The sequence below is a fragment of the Cyrtonyx montezumae genome, unplaced genomic scaffold, assembly GCF_038088225.1.
Source record: "Cyrtonyx montezumae isolate F1298 unplaced genomic scaffold, pur_monq_1.0 scaffold_16, whole genome shotgun sequence".
Taxonomy (NCBI): Eukaryota; Metazoa; Chordata; class Aves; order Galliformes; family Odontophoridae; genus Cyrtonyx; species Cyrtonyx montezumae.
The window spans coordinates 13,399,030-13,419,497 of NW_027071892.1; the positions used below are offsets into that span (position 1 = coordinate 13,399,030).

Sequence of the window (20,468 nt, forward strand, 5' to 3'; positions counted from 1 at the left end):
GCCTTCGGTTAGCATGGGAACGAGTCTGCAGATGTCATCAGCCTACACGTGTACGAGCAGCAGCCCTCGGCAGCGCTGCACCGAGTCAGCAAGGAGCAGCCTGACGTCAGTGGGGAGCAGTCAGAAATGGGCTCGGTTACAGCTGCCCGCCTGGTGGCACGAACGCAAAGGTCATTCGGGAAGAGCATCCCAGACAAGGGGAGCGTTGTAAAGCTCCCCGGCCGTGGCTTTGCCCCTACTTAAGGGTGTGCGTGGGTTTTCTTTGCACAAAGCGTTCCCTGGAGCCTGTGGCTCTGCTCGCATCCGTGTAGGCTGCTGGGATCGAGGCACTGTGCTGCTGGACTCCTTCCCGGAGCCTCCAGGTGTGGGTGTCAGTGCCCTACTCAAAGGAGTGGATGGGGGACCATCTCAAATGGGGAACAGCGCAGGAAACAAATAGCGTTTCTGTAGGCACAGCTGTACGGACCCCATGCACTCAGAGCAGCACCGTGAGAGGAGGGATCCTGCAGGGCTGAGGACAGCAGCCTCAGAGACGCAGATCCGAACCCCTCCTGGTCCCAGCGTTTCCCACAAGAGCTGCTCACGCGGCCTTTGCCCACATGAGGTGCGGGTAAAGAGGCGCCCTATCCGGCGAGAGCATCCCAAGGGCGATGCGGGGCGTCCCGGGGGGGGGGGGCACCGGCGGAGCGGCCGCTGGAGGTCGCGGGCGAGCGGCACAGGGATCTGCCGGCCCCAGGGGCTCGGCGGAAGGCGGAACCGGCGCCGTGCCCGACCGGGAGGGAGGGAGAGAGAGAGACAGAAGGAGAGAGGCTGCGGGGCGAGGAGGCGGCCGCGGCAGAAACCGCCCCGGCGCTCCCCCTCCCGCCGTTCACCTTGCGGGGCGCGGGGCCGCATGGAGCAGCCGCATGGAGCAGCCCCGGCGCCGCCCAACGCGCCGCGCCCCGCGATGAAGCGCCGCTAAACGCCCGCAGCCCCCATGGCGAAGGAGAGGAGCAGGAAGGCGCTGGCGGAGCTGCTCCAGCGGCCGGGGAACGCGGCGTGCGCGGACTGCGCCGCTCCGGGTAAGCGCGGCCGTGGGCGGCGGCACCCGCTCCTCCCCGGACCCCCCCCCCGTCCCTACCCCGAGCCCCCGCCCGGCACCGGGTGGGATGGGGGCTGGGGGTCCTCCGCCGCCGGACCGCGGTGCCGTCGCAGCCCCGTGGTGTCACCGCATCCGTCCGGGCGGGGAGGACAGGTGGCTGCGCTCCGACCTCCGCCGTGCGGGGCTGCCCCGCTGCGAGCCGCGCTGCGGGCGGGGACGGCTCCTCTCGTCCTCCCGGAGCCGCAGCCCGGCCCCGGCTCTCGCTGGGCACCGCCTGCCTGGTGCGGCAGGACTGTCCTGGGGGAGTCCGAGAACGTCGCTGACCCCCTCCCCCATCCCTCCTTTTTCTTTTTCTTTCCCACCCTAATTACCGCATGGGAACACCGAAATGTCCCTGAGCTTCGGCTTACGTGGCTCTAAAGGAGATGAGGAGAAGGGATGTCCTTTTCAACCTCGGTCACTCTGTGGGTTAAAAACCAAACAACAACAACAACAACAAAAAAAAAGGAACAATATCTGCAGCAGCTGCATCTTTGCTTTTTAACCACCTGGGTACTGATTTATTAGGGATTTCGAGACCTGTCGGTGCCACCCAGCAGCACATACCATTACCGGTGGCTTTGTGTCCCCAGTCGACATCTCGTGAAGCTGCAGCTCACGCAGTGGTGCGTCCCCAGTACCAACTGGAAAGGACAAAGAACTTTCTGCGATGGGGAACTGCTGTGCAGCGCTGCTCCCACCCATCTGTGGGGCTGCAGCAGCCCGGCCCTGGCTGCCTTGTGGGTATGGCAGTAGCTGCATCCCTATGTCCTCCCTTCCCGGAGGGGGCTCAGTGAGCCCACGCTGTTGGGTTCTGTGGGGTGACACTTCCTTGTGCAAAATGGGGACTGCCTCAGCATCAGCAGGATAAGAGGTGGAGCTGTAGGGCACTGAAACAGCTCTTCGTGGGGGAAGATGGTTCTCGTTAAGGTCTCTAAGTGGGTTTGTAAATCAACAAAGCTGCTTTGCTTTTGCGTGCAGAGATGTCTTGGTGAAACTCGGAGAGAACTGGGGCCAGTGTCTTTTGTAAGACAAGATGTGCTGTGTTAACACCATCCTGCTGTCACAGCACTGCTTCCGTGGGACTGCATCTCTGTTCTTAACCCCAATTTCTGTAGTGATCACTTTGCTTTGGTGCCTTTGGCAACTTTGGCTCATCTGCTCAGGGTGGCAGTGGGCACGGGTCGCTCCGTAGGGGTTAAGATGCATAACTGGTGTCTGTGAGTGACAGCAGAAGTATTCAGGCCGAATCCTGTTCCTCATCGTGGGCAGTGGCAGCAGGCCACGTCTTTTCTGAGCCTGGAAATGTGGGCCAGGCGTCTGGAGAGCCTCCAGACTGCGGTGTGCGTACGTTCTCCGGTGAGAAATGGGATATGCGGAGAGATAAGGGTGAGAGCTGGTGCCAGGCAGGCAGGTAGGGACAGAAAAGTGATGAAGCAGAGAAGGTGAAGTGAGAATGGACAGAAGATGGGAAATCACACAGTGCTGTGTTCCCACATGGTCACGCTGCTGATGCGGTGCAGCGGACGTGTGTGGCAGTCAGGAGCCCTGATCCCTTGGGGTTGTTAGTGCTGGAGCCATGCTGAGTGTCATTCAGTGGAGGGATGCAGATGACGGGCTGGGATGGGTCTGGTAGGAGCCGTGGTAGGAAGGGTAGCAGGTGAAAATCCTGTGGCAGTCAGCTTGTTCACGTGTTTGGAAACTAGCTGGGTTTTTTCTTTTATTCTTGGGAACATTTCTTTCAGAAATCAACCCATCAGTGGAAGCTTTTGTTCTCCCTGCTGTCAAAAACCAGATTTTCTTTTGTTGCTGAGGCTCACCTGGATGCCAGAACAGCAGCCACATTCTGGGGCTGACAACTTGCCCCAGGTGTGATGGGGGCTCACTTAGCTACAGCTGTGTTCCTGGTGCAGAAGAGCTTGCACTGCTGTGTCTGAGCTGTGACCGTGCAAAAAATCAACCCCAGAACAGACAGGGAGTGCCAGGCAGGCGGTGCCTTTTCTCTTGGGCTGTGTAAGGAGCTTTGCCCCCAGTGGGTCATCTCTTGGCTGGGTCCTTGGTGAGAGCTCCACCAAACCTACTGATAGCTTGGGTCTGGGCCAGAATTTGCCACTTAGATATTCCCAGCTGAGCATTGCTGAGGTACCCAGATCCTAGAAGTGAGGCTGTTTGCTGTCAGATGTCAAATGGTGCAGAATGTGATGCTCAGGAAGGTCGGGTCTGCGCTCTGTGCCTTCCCCAGGGCTGGCAGGAAAACCTCCAGCGTGAAAGCAGAGCTTCCGTTGAGTTCTCCCAGATGAGGTTTTGAGGACACGTCTCAGGCCGAGGCAGCAGGGTTCTGGTGCTCTGGCCTTGATAGCTGGGAACGTGGAAAGGATACCAATGTCAAAACTGAAAATGAGAGTGAAGAAAAAAAACACCAATGTCTGCTTCTCACACGCACAGCTCCTGTTTGTCGCAGGGCTCCTCGCTCGGTTTTCATTATCCATGTCTTAGTTTGCCATGGAAGGCTGTTTTTGGTGAGAAGAATGTTGAAGCTGCAGAAACATCTTCCATCCACAATGGATAGGATCGTGTTGGCTGTGTTCTGAGGCTGGGTGGTGGTGGGAGTCCCCACGGTGTCAGTGCTGTGCTGTCACTGTGTGTGTGGAGGTTGGGCTCCTGGGGCTGGCGTGCAGTGTGCTTGTTGGGGTGCATTGCAGCTGAGCCTGCTGGTGTGGAATGGCTCTCGGTGTTCTTCAATGGTCTTTTTCTTTTTTTTTCAAGACTAATGTGGCAGTTTTTGGGGGTTTTTTTACCCCCTAAAAGATTCTTTGTCTCAGGCAGTCTTTCCCTGCATCATGGAACAGTTATCTCAGGGCACAAGACCTTGAGTATTTCTCCCTTTGTTCCATTCCTCCATGACTTAGGGTCGTGTTCCTGATGAGTGGGGTTCGTTTTGCATTGTAGGACAGTGCGTCTCTGAAGATGCAAGCAGAAATCCCACTGAAGCAGTCCTGCAGTTCAAACCCTCCAGTGGTTTATGTGGCTTTTTGTTTTTTTAAACATCATTTCCATCTTTCTCATTTGGGATAAATTGCTGGAACCTGGATCCGGGAATGGGAAATACCAGCCTTTTGTTACATGCAGCTTGCGTAGGATGAGTGGAGAAGGAGCAGAGGTTGAGTGACGGAGGGGAATCTCATGTCAGAGTGGGTTGGTGCTGCAAATTGCAGTGGGTTTGGTGTTTTGGTGCAGCCTGAGGTGGGTTGCAAACACTGTCCTGCAGCCCTGATCTGTGTGCAGCACACAGATCACTGTGTGATCCCAGAGCAGGTGAAGTTTTTCCCTTCCCTTGATTTCCTGAAGTGAAGGTGGTGATTTGAGGAGAACAGCTGAGTGCCAGGGATCGCTTGATTTGCTCTGGATTGAAGAGGGCATTGGGAGGATTGAATCTCAGGTCTCTTCATCCCCTATCCACTCAGTGCTCTAAAAAGGGCGGTTTGAAGGCAGGTGACTGAGCCATGGGGTCCCATCATCCACACTGACACCTCATCCCTGCGGAGTGCCAGGCTGTGCCCTGCAGCTCGTGCTGTCTCTTTGCCCCCACCACCTCCCACTGGAAAGCTGTTCTGTCTCTTCGTTCTCGAGCTAAAAGTGGAAACTTGTTCCCTCACCTCCATTGTCCTCCAGCTGAAATAGTTTTCTCTTCCCAGGAATTTTCCGGCTCTTCTACCCCGGCATAAGCAGAGTGGAGGGAAGGGTGTGTGGGGACACCCGTGGCAGCTTGCTCGGCTCGATGCCACGTTTTGCAGGGAAAAGGACCTTTTCAAACAAGGGATGTTGAGTTGGGGCAGCTCTGTCCTCCCACTCCAGGTGGGCAGCCCACGTGTGTGGAGGGCTGGGGGCTGTTGGGCCCTGACAGCTGAATGCAAGGCCTTGGCAAGCTCAGTGCCTTCACTGAAACGTTTCCCCGCTTAGAGAGGAGCGTTGGTGGGAGGCAGCTTGGCTGCAGTTTTAGTGTCTCTTATTGTTATTTTTAAACACGCGTGACCAGGGCCTGCTTACTAACCTCTGAACCCTTTCCCCAAAGTAAATAGCAGCAGAGCTCACACGACGTTGTCCTGACTGTGGTATTTCACAAACCGGCTGATTTATTTATCTTAAATGAAGCTGTATTGGATTTTTATTGATGAAGATGCTCTGTTCTGTTTGCATGTGATTCCTGTGCTGTGCACTGGAAGCCTTCTGGAGCAGGCAGCAGCCGTCCTGCAGCAGTGATGCTGAAAGGTGAAAGGCCTCCTGTACTTAAAGGAGTGCACTGGGTGTATCTGCCCTCGCTCTTGGTTGGTCGTTACTCCTCTTGGCTCACCATAATGGAATACGGTCTGAATCTGAATAAAGATATCATCTGGAAGAGTGGAGAGTGTGTAGCAATGACTGTCATTGCTGGGTCAGAACAGACTTAAAGTCACTGAAATCCCGTAGTGCCCGGGGAGGAGAACGTGCTCCAGCCATTGAGACATCTGGCCATGAAGCAGTGAAAGTTCGTTCCTTTAATCTAAAATGCTGCCCGCAGATCTGCACCAAAATTCCCTTTTCCAGCTGTGTAAAGACATATGGATTTAATCACGTGTGGTACAGTGTTATCTCAGTCTGTGCTAGCGCCGTCGTTTGAAGAGTTGACACCTGTGATTAGACAGGGGTTGGAGATCTGTTGTTATCTGCCATAAGCTGGGTGTTTTAATGTCTTTTGCACTGCCCCTTTTGACAGCCCCTCTGTCCTGCTGCCAGGAGCTGCTGGGTGCACCCTGCCTGCCTCGGGTCCATCTGTGTGCTGGGCACTGCCCCGTGGCAGCCACAGCTCCTGAAGGAGGAATGTGGAGATGAGGGATGGCTGTTTAAAGTGCTTTGTGTGAGACGTCAGCTCAGGGCTGTGTGCTCATGGCTCTGCTCAGAGGAAGCACAGAGCTGCCACTGCAGCGAGTGATGGGACCCTTTCTGCAGCCCCTATGCTGCACTCCCACTGTGCAACCAAGAAATGAGAACAGCCCCCCAAAATAAGAACAGACAGGGCAGGGAAGCAGCAGCAGTGTCTCCCTGAGCTGCTTGTTTTAATGGGGCAGCTCCTGCTCCACGCAGTGCTCGCTGGGTGAGCTCTGCTGGTGGAGGTTGGGTGTTTTATTCTTCATAGGAATGAGGACTGACTTTTGGGGGGGGTCTTGTGTGCGCGTTCTGATTATTGAGTTTCTGTGAATAGGTGTTACTGCTGGGGTTGCAGGTCTGCTAACAGTTATACTAATTATACTGATAATTAGTGTAAACTAACTTGTATCTTGTGAATTTATCTGATGCCTTTACAATGATGGAACGTGGACCCAGTGACTCCAGAGCTCCTCTGCCCTTACTTTTCTTGCTCACCTCTCCTTCCTGTGCTGAATTCGCTTGACCAGCCAAGTACTATCTCTCCATTTTCCTTTCAGATCCAGACTGGGCATCTCACAGCCTCGGGATTTTCATCTGTTTGAACTGTTCGGGAATCCATCGCAATATTCCACAAGTCAGCAAGGTGAAATCGGTCCGTCTGGATGACTGGGATGATGCTCAAGTGGAGGTATGTGCATCTCAGGCTTGAAATGCCAATGAGCTTGTGTGGCTGTATTTCACATCACTGCTCCAAGTGCCACCACCTCACCAGCAAAGCAGTGGTTCTGAGTCCAGGCTAAAAGAAGGCACAGGAAACGTGATCCCAGGGAACATTTCTAAGTTGCTGAGTGCTGGGATGGAGTCTGCGGTGTCGTACTTAGAAAATCTGATTGGAAAATGGAATAACTGTTTCATGAAGTGGTTGCGAGTATTTCCCCCACCCCTGTAAATGATTGTAGCTTGTGCAGAAATTATTGAATCTAAATGGACCATCCTCTGTTTCTCCTGTTACTCCGCTGTCACCTGCTGCCCCTGCCCAGCCCGACTGTTCCTGGCTTTCTTCCACTGAGCACTGAAGGCTTTTAAAGTCAATGTCATAAAGAACTGAACCTTTGCAACGTAAATCCCTCTATTTATGCAACACAACCAAACAGATTCTGGTGTTATTGCTAAGGCAAACCCCCAACTGGGAAACCTATGTGCTTGGACTGTCTTTAAGGGCACCTAGAACACTCCCAGACACTGATTTTTATGTTTTGTGTTGTAGATTAGAGGTTTTTCAGAAAGCCATAGCTCACGGTCATGTGTTCTGTGAGAAAAATAGGCCTTTGTGTTGCTTGGGCTTTTCCTTCCCCGATTATTTTGCCTTTTGTTTTGAGCAGACTGAATATATGAACTTAAGAACCTCAAAAACATGAAAATAATGGGGGGGAAAATACTTAGAAATAAAAATAAAAGCTTACCTGCTTGTTCTGGTTGTACTCTGAACAAAATGTATTTAGCACGGGCTGCCCGGAAGAGGATGTTTTTCTTGGATTATAAAGTGACTTTAATTAAGTAAAATTTATGAATAGGGGAAGATGTGGCCCCATCCCAATTAGTTTAGTACTCTGAGGAAGCAAAGGAGAACAGGGGAAATAAACCCAAGCATTAACATCTCTTAATCCTTTCTCTTTTTTTTCCCCTCTCCTCTTTTACAGTTTATGGCCTCAAATGGGAACAACATAGCAAAAGCAAAATACGAATCGAAAATGCCACCATTTTATTACAAGCCAACATTTCTTGACTGTCAGTAAGTAAAGAGCTTTGCTGGTAAACAGCTTTTACTTGTTTGTGCAGCTGCAGCCTCTGTCATGTTTTAGTTTTAGCGTGATATGGTTTTTTTCAGCTGCAGAGGGGATTGTGTTTATAGAAAGCCCTGAAAATCTTTGTTCTTCTGAGCACATGTGGTAGGATTTATTCCACGCGTGGGGTCTTATTTAATAAGTCCTGTTGAGATGATGTAGGGAAGTCAATAGTTGGTCTGTTCCCCAGACTCTTAAGTTCCTAAGGCTACAGAAATGCCAATTTCTGCCCATTGATTTCTGCCTTTTCAAATGGCTCTTCTGCATCAGAACGTACCTTGCTTTTCTGATATAGGAGAGGCTGGTTGCTTTTAAGTGCCAGAATGGTGGATTCTTTTTATTTCCCCTTTCTTTTCTCTTGGAGTCGCACACCTCTTCTATGGGGACAAGGGAGAAGCTGCAGTACCCCGTAGTTGAGCCTCCCTGGAAAGCTGGAGCAGGCTTTGCAGAGCCAGGCAGCTGAGCAGGCAGGACATGCTGCCCTGAGCAGGGGGAGGATGGATGGATGTTGTTTGTTCCATGAGATAGTTTTCTGGGGCCCAATCCTGCAGCGTACCAATGTGTGTTTTTGTATCAGCAAGTGGGTGAGCAGTACTGAGAGCCCCTGATGATGCTGCTGGAGCTGTGTGTCACCAGTGGAAGGTTTTGTTCAGCGTTGTGCTGTGGCGATGCCTGGTCTGTGTGTCAGGCTCTGGGGTGCATTCAGGCATTGTAAGACATGCACAAAATGGAAACGCTGGAAGCATTGGTTGGTGTTAGCCTTGAGTGGGAAGGCTCTGCTGTGTTCCCCAAGTCCAAAATCACCCTGCAGGTGAGACAAAGCACCTTTCACATCCTCTTGGTGTTCTTAATGCTGCATTTGTGTTCCTACAGCATGCAGAAAGCCTTTTTTTTTGGAAGAGACAGGACACCTGTCGTCTCTGTGAAGTATCTCAGTGGTGCATCTGTGCCCCAGCCTGGGAAGGCCCAGGTGTGAGCAGCACTGCCTGGCCTGGCAGTAAAAAAATAAAAATAAAAGCATTCCTTTGTGCACTGTTGGCACATCTTAGTTTTGATCTAAAATGGCTCCTGGCAGCAGTTTCCACAGCATCTCCAACTGCAGGAACGATTTGAGCATCAGCCAAACCGGTGTGTGCTGTGGAGTGACGTGCTCTGAGCGCTGATCCTGCCAGGATTATTGTTCTCAAGGAAGAAATGCTTCAACCTCTTACCTCTCCTACTGCTCGAGCACCTGTGCTCTGTGGGAGAGAGCCCAAGGAGGAGCTGCCAGGACCTTTGCAGTCTCCCCTGTGTGTGGTGTTCATCCCAGGGAGGAGATGATGCACGTCCAGCCCTGCATGGCGGCTCTGTTGTTTGGTTATTTTTTTTTCCTTCACTTTGAAGGAAAACTAGCTTCAGTGAAAGTGGCTTTTCCCCCTTTTTTCCAAGGTCAGGGCTTTGGCTTTTGAAGAACTCATGACAGAAAAATGATACCTCAAAGGGAGGAGTAGCTGGAGGAGGTGGAGGGGACTGTCCAGGATGAATTCCTGTGCCTGTTTAGATTCATGTGAGCAGTGCCAGTGACGCTGGGGTTTATGTCCAGACTCAATAACAGCATTTTGTGGCAGGATTGCCTCTAGTCCTTTATAGTGAGTATGGTCAGTTACCTCCTCAAACTCTCTGTTGGCCACAAGGATGATGCTGGTCTTCTTGCTGTCCTCTTTGGGTTTCAGTTTCTTTTGCTGGTTCTGCTTTCTATAAATAACAACTGGAGCAGAAGCTGCAGCTACTGACCTTACACCGAACTGACCTGATGGTGGGCAGCTCTCTGTGTGCGCTGATTTTTTGAGGGGGAAGTTGTAGCTGAGAGATCCTGTGTTTGTGATGATGAGGAACAGAGGAAGAGCTGCTGGAAAGTCGTGTGGGTTGGGAGTGTGGTATGGTTGGGATCTTGCCTAACTGGGGACTTGCCATTGGGACCACCTGAGGTCTGGCTCGAGTGCTGGAGAGGTTATCAAGGGCTTTTTGCAGCTTCTGAGGACACCCATTCAGACCAGCTGCCTCGTGGCTGATCAGTCTGTGCTCTCTTGCACAACAGCTGTGGAGAGGCTGAACCACTGTCACTGACAGCATCTTGGGAAATAAGTCACTGCAGAACAGGGTTCCCTAAGGAGTGAGACCAGCAGACTGTCTCTGTTGTAGTATTTGCATGGTAGAGTGTTTTCCCATTGCTGCACGTGAACCTTATTTAACCATTCACATTGGAGGGCTGACTTTTAGAGGCTTGGAACAGCTCTATGCTGAATCCATTGAAGTCGGTCGGAGCTGAGGGTGGTGTGAATTCTCTTCCTTATCATTACATCCCTGATTGTCTTGTTGAAAAGGTCTGAGCTTGGCTGTGGTGATAACAAGCTGTCTGCAGCAGCGGGCTGGAGAATTGAAGGAGCAGTTAGGAATTTAAGTACTGGTGTTGATTTTGTGATTGGACTTCTGTAGGTTCCTCGATGAGTGGCAGAAGTATAGAAACAGACGATTGAATTCTGCTGTTGGGTTCATCAGACTTCTACGTTTCCAGGCTACTGTGGTGTAGATGTTGGATTCAGAGCACTCTGCTCAGCCCAGACATCTCCGTGCACACAAAACCCACCTGAGCCCCCTGTGAGGGTCTGAAGATGGGCTGTGCTCAGCAGGGCATTGTGCTCCCACTCGACTCGAGGCTTCGTGGCTTTTCCCACCTTGGTTCTTTCCAGGAGGATGGCTGTGGCCTGGGATGTGGCCATCCCATGTCCTTTTGTGCTTTCATTTTGAAGAGACCACGTGTGGCTTGAATTCCTGCATCCTGCTTTGGGAGCTCCGTGACACTTTGCACCAAGCTCTGTGTCTCTGGAGTCACAAGTGTCACCCACAGCCATCGTGTGCCACGTTTCTATTACCAACACCTCTAGGACAAAGATCTTTTTGTTTTCTTCTTTGTAGTTTTGCTCTTTTTCTTTTCCATTCCTCGATCCCATTTGCTAAAGAGGGCAGTCTGAGCAGCTTGGTTCAAGTTGTTTGTGAGGTGAGGGAGTTTTGTGCAGAGGTGGCCTGGGTGGGTGGAAATGGGCTGTTCTAAATCTGGGCATCTTCTGTGGTGCTGTTCCAGTGAAGTAAGATGCACAGGGAAACAATTGATTTGCTGTCTAACAGAGAATGGAAGGAGCTCCTGAATCCTGTGTGTGCTGTTTAAGTTCTGGAAGGCTTTTAAATCCCAGTTGTAATTGATTGCAGTTAATGATCATGGATTCTTCCTTAGTTTATCTTGGACCATGTCTACTTCTCTGTGTATTATTTTTTTTTTCCAGGCTGCTGCGGGAACAGTGGATCAGAGCCAAATATGAAAGGAAAGAATTCATTCACAGTGAGAAGCAGGAGCCTTATTCTGCAGGTAGCAAAAGAAACTTCGGGCAAATTGGGTTTTTGATGCCTGTTACCATTTCTTTTTCTTGTGTGTGTTTGTATTTGCTTTACATTGATTACTGCTCGTATGTCACTGAGAAAATGTTCTTCTTTAGGAAAGATTAATCCTGGTGTTCACTGTGTTTGATTGGGGAATACTGGGAATGTCAATGGCTGATGGAAGGAAATCAGGTCTGGGAGTCTTTCTGTTCACTTCAGTTGGCTTCTCACCCCCAGTCAGGTTTGTTCCTGATAGCAGGAGGTGTGCATGTGAGTTCAAATGGAGATAAGAGCATTTATCTTATCAAGGTTACCTTTGCTTTGAAAAGATGAAGTGGGATTAATGGCACTGTCTGGGTTAGTGGTCAGTAAATGCTAAGTGAAGGGGATGAGATGCTTTCATTAAAGAAGGGCAGAATTTGAGGAGGTTCAGGGTTGGGCTGGGCTTGTTGTGCAGCTGCACCCGCATGAGAACCAGCATAAAAGTACCTGAAATCAACTGGAGACTTTTTTGATGTATGCAAATAGATTTTAATTTATTCTGCATATTAAGTAGTTGACACCAGCTATGTGCATGGATGACTCTGGGATAATTTATTAGCAGGGACCGTGTTACAGGTGGAAGGTTAAAGTACTATTCTGACACTGCTTCTCAAGGCTGATAATGAGAGGTAACTCCAGCAGTTGGCTGCTATTAGAACTACAGATAAAATCTGATCTCATACAGACTCATTTTGTGCTCAGAGTCTTTCTGCTCTGCTGTTTTGGGTATATGAGACCTGCACGTTTTGTGTGTGTGGTCTGTATTCATGTATAGTACAGGGCACGTTTTTATTCTAGGATTTGAGAGCAATCTAATGGAGTTGGACATGTGGCATTAGCAGTGAGTAGTTGATTTCTTAGACAGATCTGGAATCCATCTACTGACATATGTGTATGGTGTTCACCAGGAGTGACAGTGCTATTTTAGACCGTGTAACTTTTAGCTGTAGAAGCCTGGATTCAGCTATAGTTTCTTCAAGCACACAAAGTGAAGTGTGTCTCCCAGGGCTGTCTGGGCAGAAGGGCAGTGGGTTCTGAGCTTCCTGAAAAATGTGCCAGAAGAGCTCAGCCAGAAGCAGTGGGGTTTTCTCCCCTCTTTGAAGTTCAACTGCCATTAAATGTTGGATGTAGAAGAGAACATGGTGAATGATTTTAAATGAACAGTGCTCAGAGGAGAGGGATAAAGGGGAGGCAGGCTGGTGGGCATTTGTGGACTGAGTACCGATGTTTTTAGGTGATGTGTTTTCTCTTGAGAATTGTCATCATTAAATCCAGCACAGGAGCTGTTATAAGAGACCTGTGTGACACTGACCAGGACGTTATTTGTTCATTCTCTTGGATGGGAAATTCCAAGGGGAGCGTTTGGCTCGTCCCTGGGATGACCACGTTTGTGGAGCAACGTGGCAGCAGGAGGTGGGGACAAACTTCCAGTGTTGTATGTGATGTTGGGCCACAAGTTTGCCCCTCTGGCGTGAAGCAGTGCCACCAAAGAGCTGGTCTGAACTGTGCCATCCGTAAGCACGCTGAGATGGATTGCAGTTTGGCACTTGAAGAAGCAGCTCAGTGACATCACACGTGGTGGCTCTGCCCATACTGCTGCTTGCAGGGGTCATTTCAGTTTGGCAGCCACAGCAGCAGCTTGGAGCATGGGCTCTGTCTGGGGTGATCCTCATGTGCCTGCTGTGAGCTGCACAGCATCCGGGCCATTGCTTTCCATTTGTGACCTCCTGAATGCACAGGGATGCACTGCAGTGGGACCACTCCTGCCCACCCTATGCCCTGAGTTTGAGACTCATTTAAATGGATTTCTTTTTATTTCCATGCTGCCTTAGACCATTTTTTCTCACCATTCTGAATTCCCTGAAGGAGCGTTAGATTACCAATTTCTAAGCATGAAACATTTTGTTGTTAATAGAGACATCAGTATCCATTTTCCGGTGTTTGTTGGAAGATTTAATTCCGTTTTCCCATCCCAAGGGCAATTTTGCTTTCTGACACTTGCTCAACAATTGCGTAAAAATAAGAAAATGCTGTCTTTGAGCAGTTCTGATTAACATCCTTTTCCAGGCAGCCTGATGAAGCCCAGGTCAGAACTTCAGTGTCTTGCTTTCAGAAGATCCCCTGGGGAGGGCCTGCCCGGAGCCTGCAGATGCCAAGCAGAAGCAATTGCACTGACAGACCTGGGAGAAATGAGTCCCAGGATGGGAGTGTCAGGTGTGCAGGTCAGCGCTGAGAGATCAAGCAGGGCAACCTGCCAGGAGGATGCAGCAAACTCATCTGCTAGCTGCTGGTGAGGGATCTAAGTGAGAGACAAAGGAGTGTGGGATGCAGAGGCAATGCTTGGCTCTTACCCAGCTGCCTCCAGGGGCTTGCATAGCCCCTGAACCAATGGGAAACTGCCCTGCGTGATGGGAGGCGATGCCAGGCAGCAGAACTGGAGCTGGGAAGCAGAAAGACACCTTGGCTGTACAACAGTCCTTGAGGTGGGCAGCACTGTGTTCAAGCAAGCTCTCTGGCCTCACTGCAGGGAAGAGCTATGGCTGCAAATCCACGGTCCCTGTTTCAGATGGCTGCTCTCAGGGAGGTGCTGCTGTTCTGCTCTCACAGCTGCTCTCCCTCAGTCTGAGATTTCAGTGCTGATTCCTGTAAGGGAATTCTTACAGTTCCATGCTCCCATGGGAAGCCTTTGGGCACAAGCACGTGCAGCACTCACAGCTGCAGCCTCCAGCTCCTGTGCCGTGCCGTAGATTTCAATCTCTGGTGATTTCGTTCCTCCCAATGAGGTGTCATTAATGAGCACACTAGCACCATTGATTTTAGTGCGAGGAGTTGGTGTGAGTTCAGGTAGTGCAGGAAGATTAGTAAAACAGTGATTAAACGCTCTGGTGGTCCACTATCGATTCTCATGTACACTCTTTGGTGTGTTTGAGTTCTCTGGTATTAGAGCTAAATCATTTGATTGTCCTAGCCAGACTCTATGAGGCAAAACGTTATGTACATGCCAGTAATCATGATTAACACGGAGTTTTTGTTCCTCGTGCTGCTGGTGCATTGGTTGCACAATGGCACAGAGTAATACCGATCTGAAGACCCTCCCATTAGTGTGTTTGAGGTTGATTTCATCCCTCCTGATAAATGAACTGTCTTAATTACCATCAGTCTCCAGCTAATTGTCCCCTCTCCAGGAGTTTAACGGGGCGCAGGCACTGACTTCTCTTAGAAACAAAGGGTTCTGTTCGTTTGGGTTTGGCACTGGAGGCAATCAAAAGCTTTGTGTGACTGTTTTTGAAAGGCTTGGATGTCTTCCCCTGCTGTTGATTGGCAGCAGTTATAGCAATGCCTTCCAAATGTCTTGCTGAAAGTTGCTTCATTTGAGTGTTTTCGATTGCTCTTTACCAAATGGGTTTATTTTAACCGAGGAAGGTATGGAGGAAGCAAAACAGAACAGTGGCTTTAGGTTTGGAGCGTTACGATATTATAAATTGGTAAAGGTACAGCTGATGTAATGTATCTCAGGCCATAGACCAGAGAATGATCTTTACAGTTAGGGTCAGGAAAGCACTTGTCCCCAGGCTGAGCACGGCTAGTGCAGCAAGCCAGAGCTTATGGCTGTCTCCAGCAGTGGCCAGTCTGTGCAAGAAGAGTTGGCACCTTTTCCCTCTAAAAAAGCACTGGTTATTTCTTTCTGTAATCTGGTGTTACTTTGGGGTGAGTCCTGGATGTTCACACAAACCATGCAGATAAAGAGGTCTCTCCGTTTCTTGACTCTTACGTTCGTATAAGATGAATCTAGAAAGTATTCTGTGAATTGGTGTGAAGCCAGCTGCGTTCCCTTCTGCCATTGCCTTACTGTTTCATGTCAGGGGAGTGAACTTTTTCCTTCTCTCTGCCTCCAGCACCATCTTCCCAACTGTGATTTCATGCAGGACCTGGTGCTGAGAGGTGCTGCTGGAGGGGATGTGAGAGCTGGCCATCGTTGGCTGTGGGATGTTTTAAGATTTGAAGTGACCCTTGACCACATGGTGAGGTGAATCCCGTGTCGTGCAGTGGGTCAGTCCAGTGCCACAAGCTGTTCTTTGAGCTCTGGCTGGTTGGCTTCTGGTGGGTGCAGCTTGCATCGTTGTTGCTGGGTGGGGGATATTGCAGATTCCCCAGGATTCTGGTGTGTGGAAGACATGGAGCTGTAGAGAGAGAGTGAGCTGGTGTAAAGTGTCTGTCTGGTAGGGAGGGTACAGCACAGTAAACTGGAAGGCAATGGGAATTCTGCTTCCTAAAACCAGATTGATCGTAGAAAATTCAAATGAGGCAATATTGAACCTACCCATGGTGTTCCCCTGGCCTTGCCAAAGCCGTGTACATTGGAGCAGACTGTTCTCTGTATGTCTGCTCCCTGCACTGATGCCTCATTTCCAGCAGTGATGCTTTTAGTGCTGTCCTCTTTCCAAGTTTGTCATGAATCTCTGCTCTGTGGGGATGGAGATGCTCTGAGGGAATGCCATGGATACAGGGAGCAGCAGCGGATTGGACTGTGGCTTAATGGCAGTAGTGGCCAAGGCCATATGGAAGATCACTAGACCCAATACCCGAAAACATTCACACTTAAGCAAAGCAAAGGCAGGATCATCTCATTTGGGGAGAACGATCCTGACTCACTGGTCTTCTTAAACTCCAGTGAGCTGCAAACGTGCAAGACATGTACTGCTTAGAGCTGACTTATGCCATGTATTGTTATTTAATAAGGTCATTGAGGTAGTTCAGTGGTGATTTACAGGCTCAGATGGGAGTGTAGCTGCTTTCCAGCACAGTGTGAACAGATGGTGAGCATGGGGTGAACTTCGTGCAAGCAACAGCTTCACTGAGTGCAGCTTTCTGCAACTTTGCTGCAAAGACTGCTTCCATGTATTTTCTATAAATAGGCCAGCGAGGCTTCTTGCTGTTAATTTTGCAGATAGTGGAAGAGGGGTCAATAACAGGAGAGGATGCACAGATAAAATGTGCTGCTGCCAATTGTGAGTACATCGTGCTAGGACTGACGAGTGGCAGTTCTCCCTTGGATGCTGCAGCATACCTTTCACATTGAGACATTTGTTTCCTCTTCAGGATGGCAATGCATCATTTACAAGGAGGAAGGGTATAAGTGATGCTAGCCAGCATCACTGTTTTTGTTCTTTAGTCGTGGGAGGCTGCAGCAAATTGTCATAGGTCCCATAAAAACAGTGCAGGAACTCAGATGGACACCAGCTGAAGACTCAAGTCAGAAAAGACCTTGGTTGGTTGGTGGGTGTATATCTGAGGGTGGTGACCTCCTGCCCTGCAGGGTGTGAGACAGTATAGTGTCACTGCAGCCTCAGATAGCTTTGGCCTCTGCTGCTTTGTATTCCATGTTTTTATGGCACGGAGTAGATCTCAGTGTCGTTATTCAGGGCTGAGAAGGGTGAGCTCTGGTATTACCCAGGTAGCTACAGAGAGTGCTGTTTGTCTGAGGGTGTCTGTTCACCTGCACTGCATTCCCTGGACACCATGGGGACTGCTTTGCTTACGTGTCATTTTGTATTGCCTGCAAATATGATAGCAAAGTAAATTATGAGACAGAAAAGAACACCCTAAAATAGAGAAATCCATTACTGTGCGCTTTCTGTTCCATGTGGCTCTTGCATAACTTGGGAAGCAATCTGAATTAATTTTCCCCTGCACTGGCACAGTTGGAAGGTGCTCTGACTGCAAAGAGAAAATGCACAGAACGTGAATGTGTTCCTTCTCTCTGTGAGAAAGACACCCTTATTAGCTCAGCCTGACCTGTGGTGATGTAATGCAGTTTATTTTGGGCCCGATCAGACAAAGCGCCGAGCAGTGTTGCAGTTTAAAGCCAATTATTTTAACTGACAAACCTCATCCTCTGCTGTCACTTCCTCATCTCAGCTACAAGCCAGCAGTGCCACGGTGACGCTGTGCTCCTGCACCGCGTTCCTGTCGGCCTCGGGAGCAGTCAGAGCAAGGAAATAAAGCATCCTTGAGGATGCTCTTTGTTAAGACACCGATGCACACAGCCCTGAAGGAGAAGCTGGGCAGGGCTGAAGTTCCGTGTGGACCTCAGCTTGGTGCCTGCTGTGGGACCTGGCAGTGCAGGTGGAGGTGGGATGGGCTGAGCAGGGATGTGTCCTCTGAGCTGTGGTTCTTCATGAGATAAAGAGCAGGGAGAAGGGAGGCAGCTTTTCAGACTGTGACAACAAAGGAAAAGGTGGGGGGGGTTCCCTCGTGGAACGCCTTTCGTCTTTGTTTTGTCATTTAAGAGAAGCCTGATGATAATGGGCTCTTCTGCCATCTTTTGCAGTTGTATCCCTGAAGATACAGCTAGCCCCATCTGTAGTCTCCATCCAAAGACCTGAGTGTGTCAGGAGTTCCCGTGAAGGCACATCTTTGTTTAACCTCAATGCACGCAGGACACCTTGGCCAGCAGAGCTGTCAGAAAGCTGTAGTGAGCCTCAACCCGAGCTCACGGAGAGGAATTTTCAGTACAAAGAGAGCAGTTAATTTATTTCTACTGACTAGCCTCCAAGTGGAGCTGCTGCTTTGCTCTGGCTGGTTTTTAATGTCACCGTTATCTGATGTTACTTGCAAAATGGATGAAACTCTCTTCTGATGCTTGAAAGGCTCAAGAATGAGAGCTCAGCTTTGAGCTCAGCTCTGGAATGTTCCACCAGTGTCCCTCTTTGATGGGAAGTGCCTGTGCTCCTGGTGCAGGCTGAGGCACAGCAGGAAGGTGAGCCACGCTCGGTGATCCGCAGAGCATCCATCACAGCACAGTGCTTTTGGTGCAGCTCTCTAGCTTCCCTCTGCCATCCCTGTGAGCAGGTCCTTCGTGGACATGGAGACAGAGATAAAAAGAGGTCTGCTGCTGAAAATGAGGGCAGCACAGTGTTTTGTGGAGCTTGATGCAGACTCCTGCGTGGCTGAGATGTGGACATGGGAGAAGAGATGCTTTGTGCTAGGAAGATGTGGCAGTGCAGTGCGTGCTGGCACTTGGAGCACGCACTGCATTGCATCACTGCTGCTTTCTGTTAAATCATGGTTTCCAGTAAATCTGCGGCTGCTTCCGCTATTGGGCTCTTACTGGATTTCAGCAAAATCCTGTTACAAATCTGTGCTCCATTTTGCCTGATAGAGGGCAAAATAGATCTAACTCTGATAGGAAAGAGTAGAAAATGCACCCAGAGCAGTAGGGAGACACTGGAGGGCAAGAGGATGCAAGTGTTTTGCAAATGATGTCACTCTTTGCATTTCAAGGGCAAACATTACGCGTGGATCTCTACCTGGTGCAGAGGTGCAAAAAGCAGTCTTGCTCAAGCAAGATTTTAATCGAAGGATGTTCAGCAGGGGTGGGTGTGTGGGTGTCTGTACTGAAACTGCAAAACCTGAATGTCTGCCAGCACAATGCAGCTACTTTAGAGCTTTAATTTTTTTCAAGCTGAACATCAAGGTTACCAGAGTCTGGTGTGCCCTTGTCAGGAGTGGGTTAAAGCAGAAGCATCCCTCCAGCCTTTCTGTGAAGCCTCCTTCTCATGCAGCCAGAGGCACAGAGAGCTTCTGTTCTCCGGCACTGACATCAGCTGCGGGTGGCTGGGAGGTGCCATGCTGGGAGCCAGGCTCTGCAGGCACCCTCCTGAGCCCTGGAGATTGCTGCTGGACGTGGCACCGAGCACAGTGCCTGTTCAAAGCCTGTGTGCTCTTCCTTGAGCATGCCCAGATTGATCATGCACAAAATGTTGATGGAAAGAGGAGTGCTGGTGAGCAGGTTTGGTCAGCATCCTTCCTGCCTCCAGAGCTGCTGGGTGGCACTCTGAGATTTCTGCGTTTTGTTTTTCTTGCAGTGTTTTGTGGTTTGGGGGAACAGCACCCTCTTTTTGAGCATCTTTCCCCAGCGGGACTGAAAGTGTTGGCATCTCTGCTGCTTGCTGCTCTGGGGATGGAGGCCACCCAGTGATGGTTTCCAGCCAGATGTCAGCAGTGGGGGCACGAGGAGAGCTGGGGCTGTTGGAGTGCTGCCTGCACAGCCCTGGCTCTGGGAGCAGCTCCTTTGCAACACAAATGGCTTAAACATCAAACACGGACCGTGCTGCAGTGCAGACAGGGTGCATCAAAGAGCTGTTTAACGAGCCAAACTGGGGAGAAGGATGCGATCACAGCACGGCTGTCTTCTTGTTGTTCCTGGTGACAGGGATGTGCCGGGTGGGATGTGCTGGCACGGCGGTGTGGTGTCATGTGCCCAGGGACTGCTGCAGCCTCGTGCTGCTTTCCATCCGTGCTGCTAAGTGCTGATTCTCACACAGGGCAGCCCCTCCGAAAATGTGATGCCACTTCATGAAGGCTGCACTAAAATCAAAGGATGGTGCTGTGCCTTTTCCTTCCACTGCTGAAATGAAAGCATGCGATGCCAACACCACAAAGCAGTGGAAAAAAGCTGCAAATGCAAAAGCTTTTCTTTTAGAAATGCCTTTTTCTGCTGTTCTGTCTGGGCTGTGGTTGAATGCTGCCGTGTACTCCAGGAACTCTGAGTGCTGCAGTGACCCAGTGCTGGAGGGGGGGAAATCAGTGTTCCTCTTACAGACAGCTGATGTGCAAGGAAGAACAAGGAGCTCAGAGCAACGTACTGTCGGCTCCAGCTCCCCTAAAGCACGTAGGCAGCCAGAGCAGCAGGTGAGAACACGAAGGTCTAAGTGGGAGAGCTGGAGTTGGCCAAGCAGGGCATTGGCACTGCTGGCTGCGAGGCGTGCAGCTCTGCCAGCTGAGGCTGGATGCTCACAGCTACCTGGGGCTCCAGCTGTAATGTTAACAGCTGGTTCTGTGAGCTGCCTTCAGCACAGCTCCCATCCAAGCTTCTATAATTAGCCCAGCAGCAGCAGCAGCTTTCTTGCAAGAACTGAAGCAGCAGCATTGGGAAGCAGAATGGTACGAGTGGCAAACCTCAGTCCAAGTACAGAAGGCTGGCTGATAGAATTCTGAATAGCTGTGGTTTGGTCTTTTTTGTTGTTGTTTTTCTTCTTTATTTTTTTTCCCCTCTCTGTGTGCTTTGTTCAAAATTGCTTGGTTAGGGTTTGTCCTTTTCCCCCTCAAAAAAGAATGAGTAAGAAGTGCTCTTTCATTTT

General features: G+C 50.3%; 1 protein-coding gene across 1 annotated transcript in view; it reads left to right on the top strand.

Moving 5' to 3' along the window:
* The first annotated feature begins 906 nt into the window (after positions 1-906).
* ADAP1 (ArfGAP with dual PH domains 1) overlaps positions 907-20,468 on the top strand; it is a 32,280-nt gene continuing 12,718 nt past the window's right edge. Inside the window, exons 1-4 of the mRNA XM_065732881.1 lie at positions 907-1,061; positions 6,583-6,713; positions 7,726-7,817; positions 11,190-11,272. Of these exons, the coding sequence (XP_065588953.1) occupies positions 977-1,061; positions 6,583-6,713; positions 7,726-7,817; positions 11,190-11,272 (391 nt within the window). The 5' untranslated portion in view covers positions 907-976. The remainder of the gene's footprint in view (positions 1,062-6,582; positions 6,714-7,725; positions 7,818-11,189; positions 11,273-20,468) is intronic.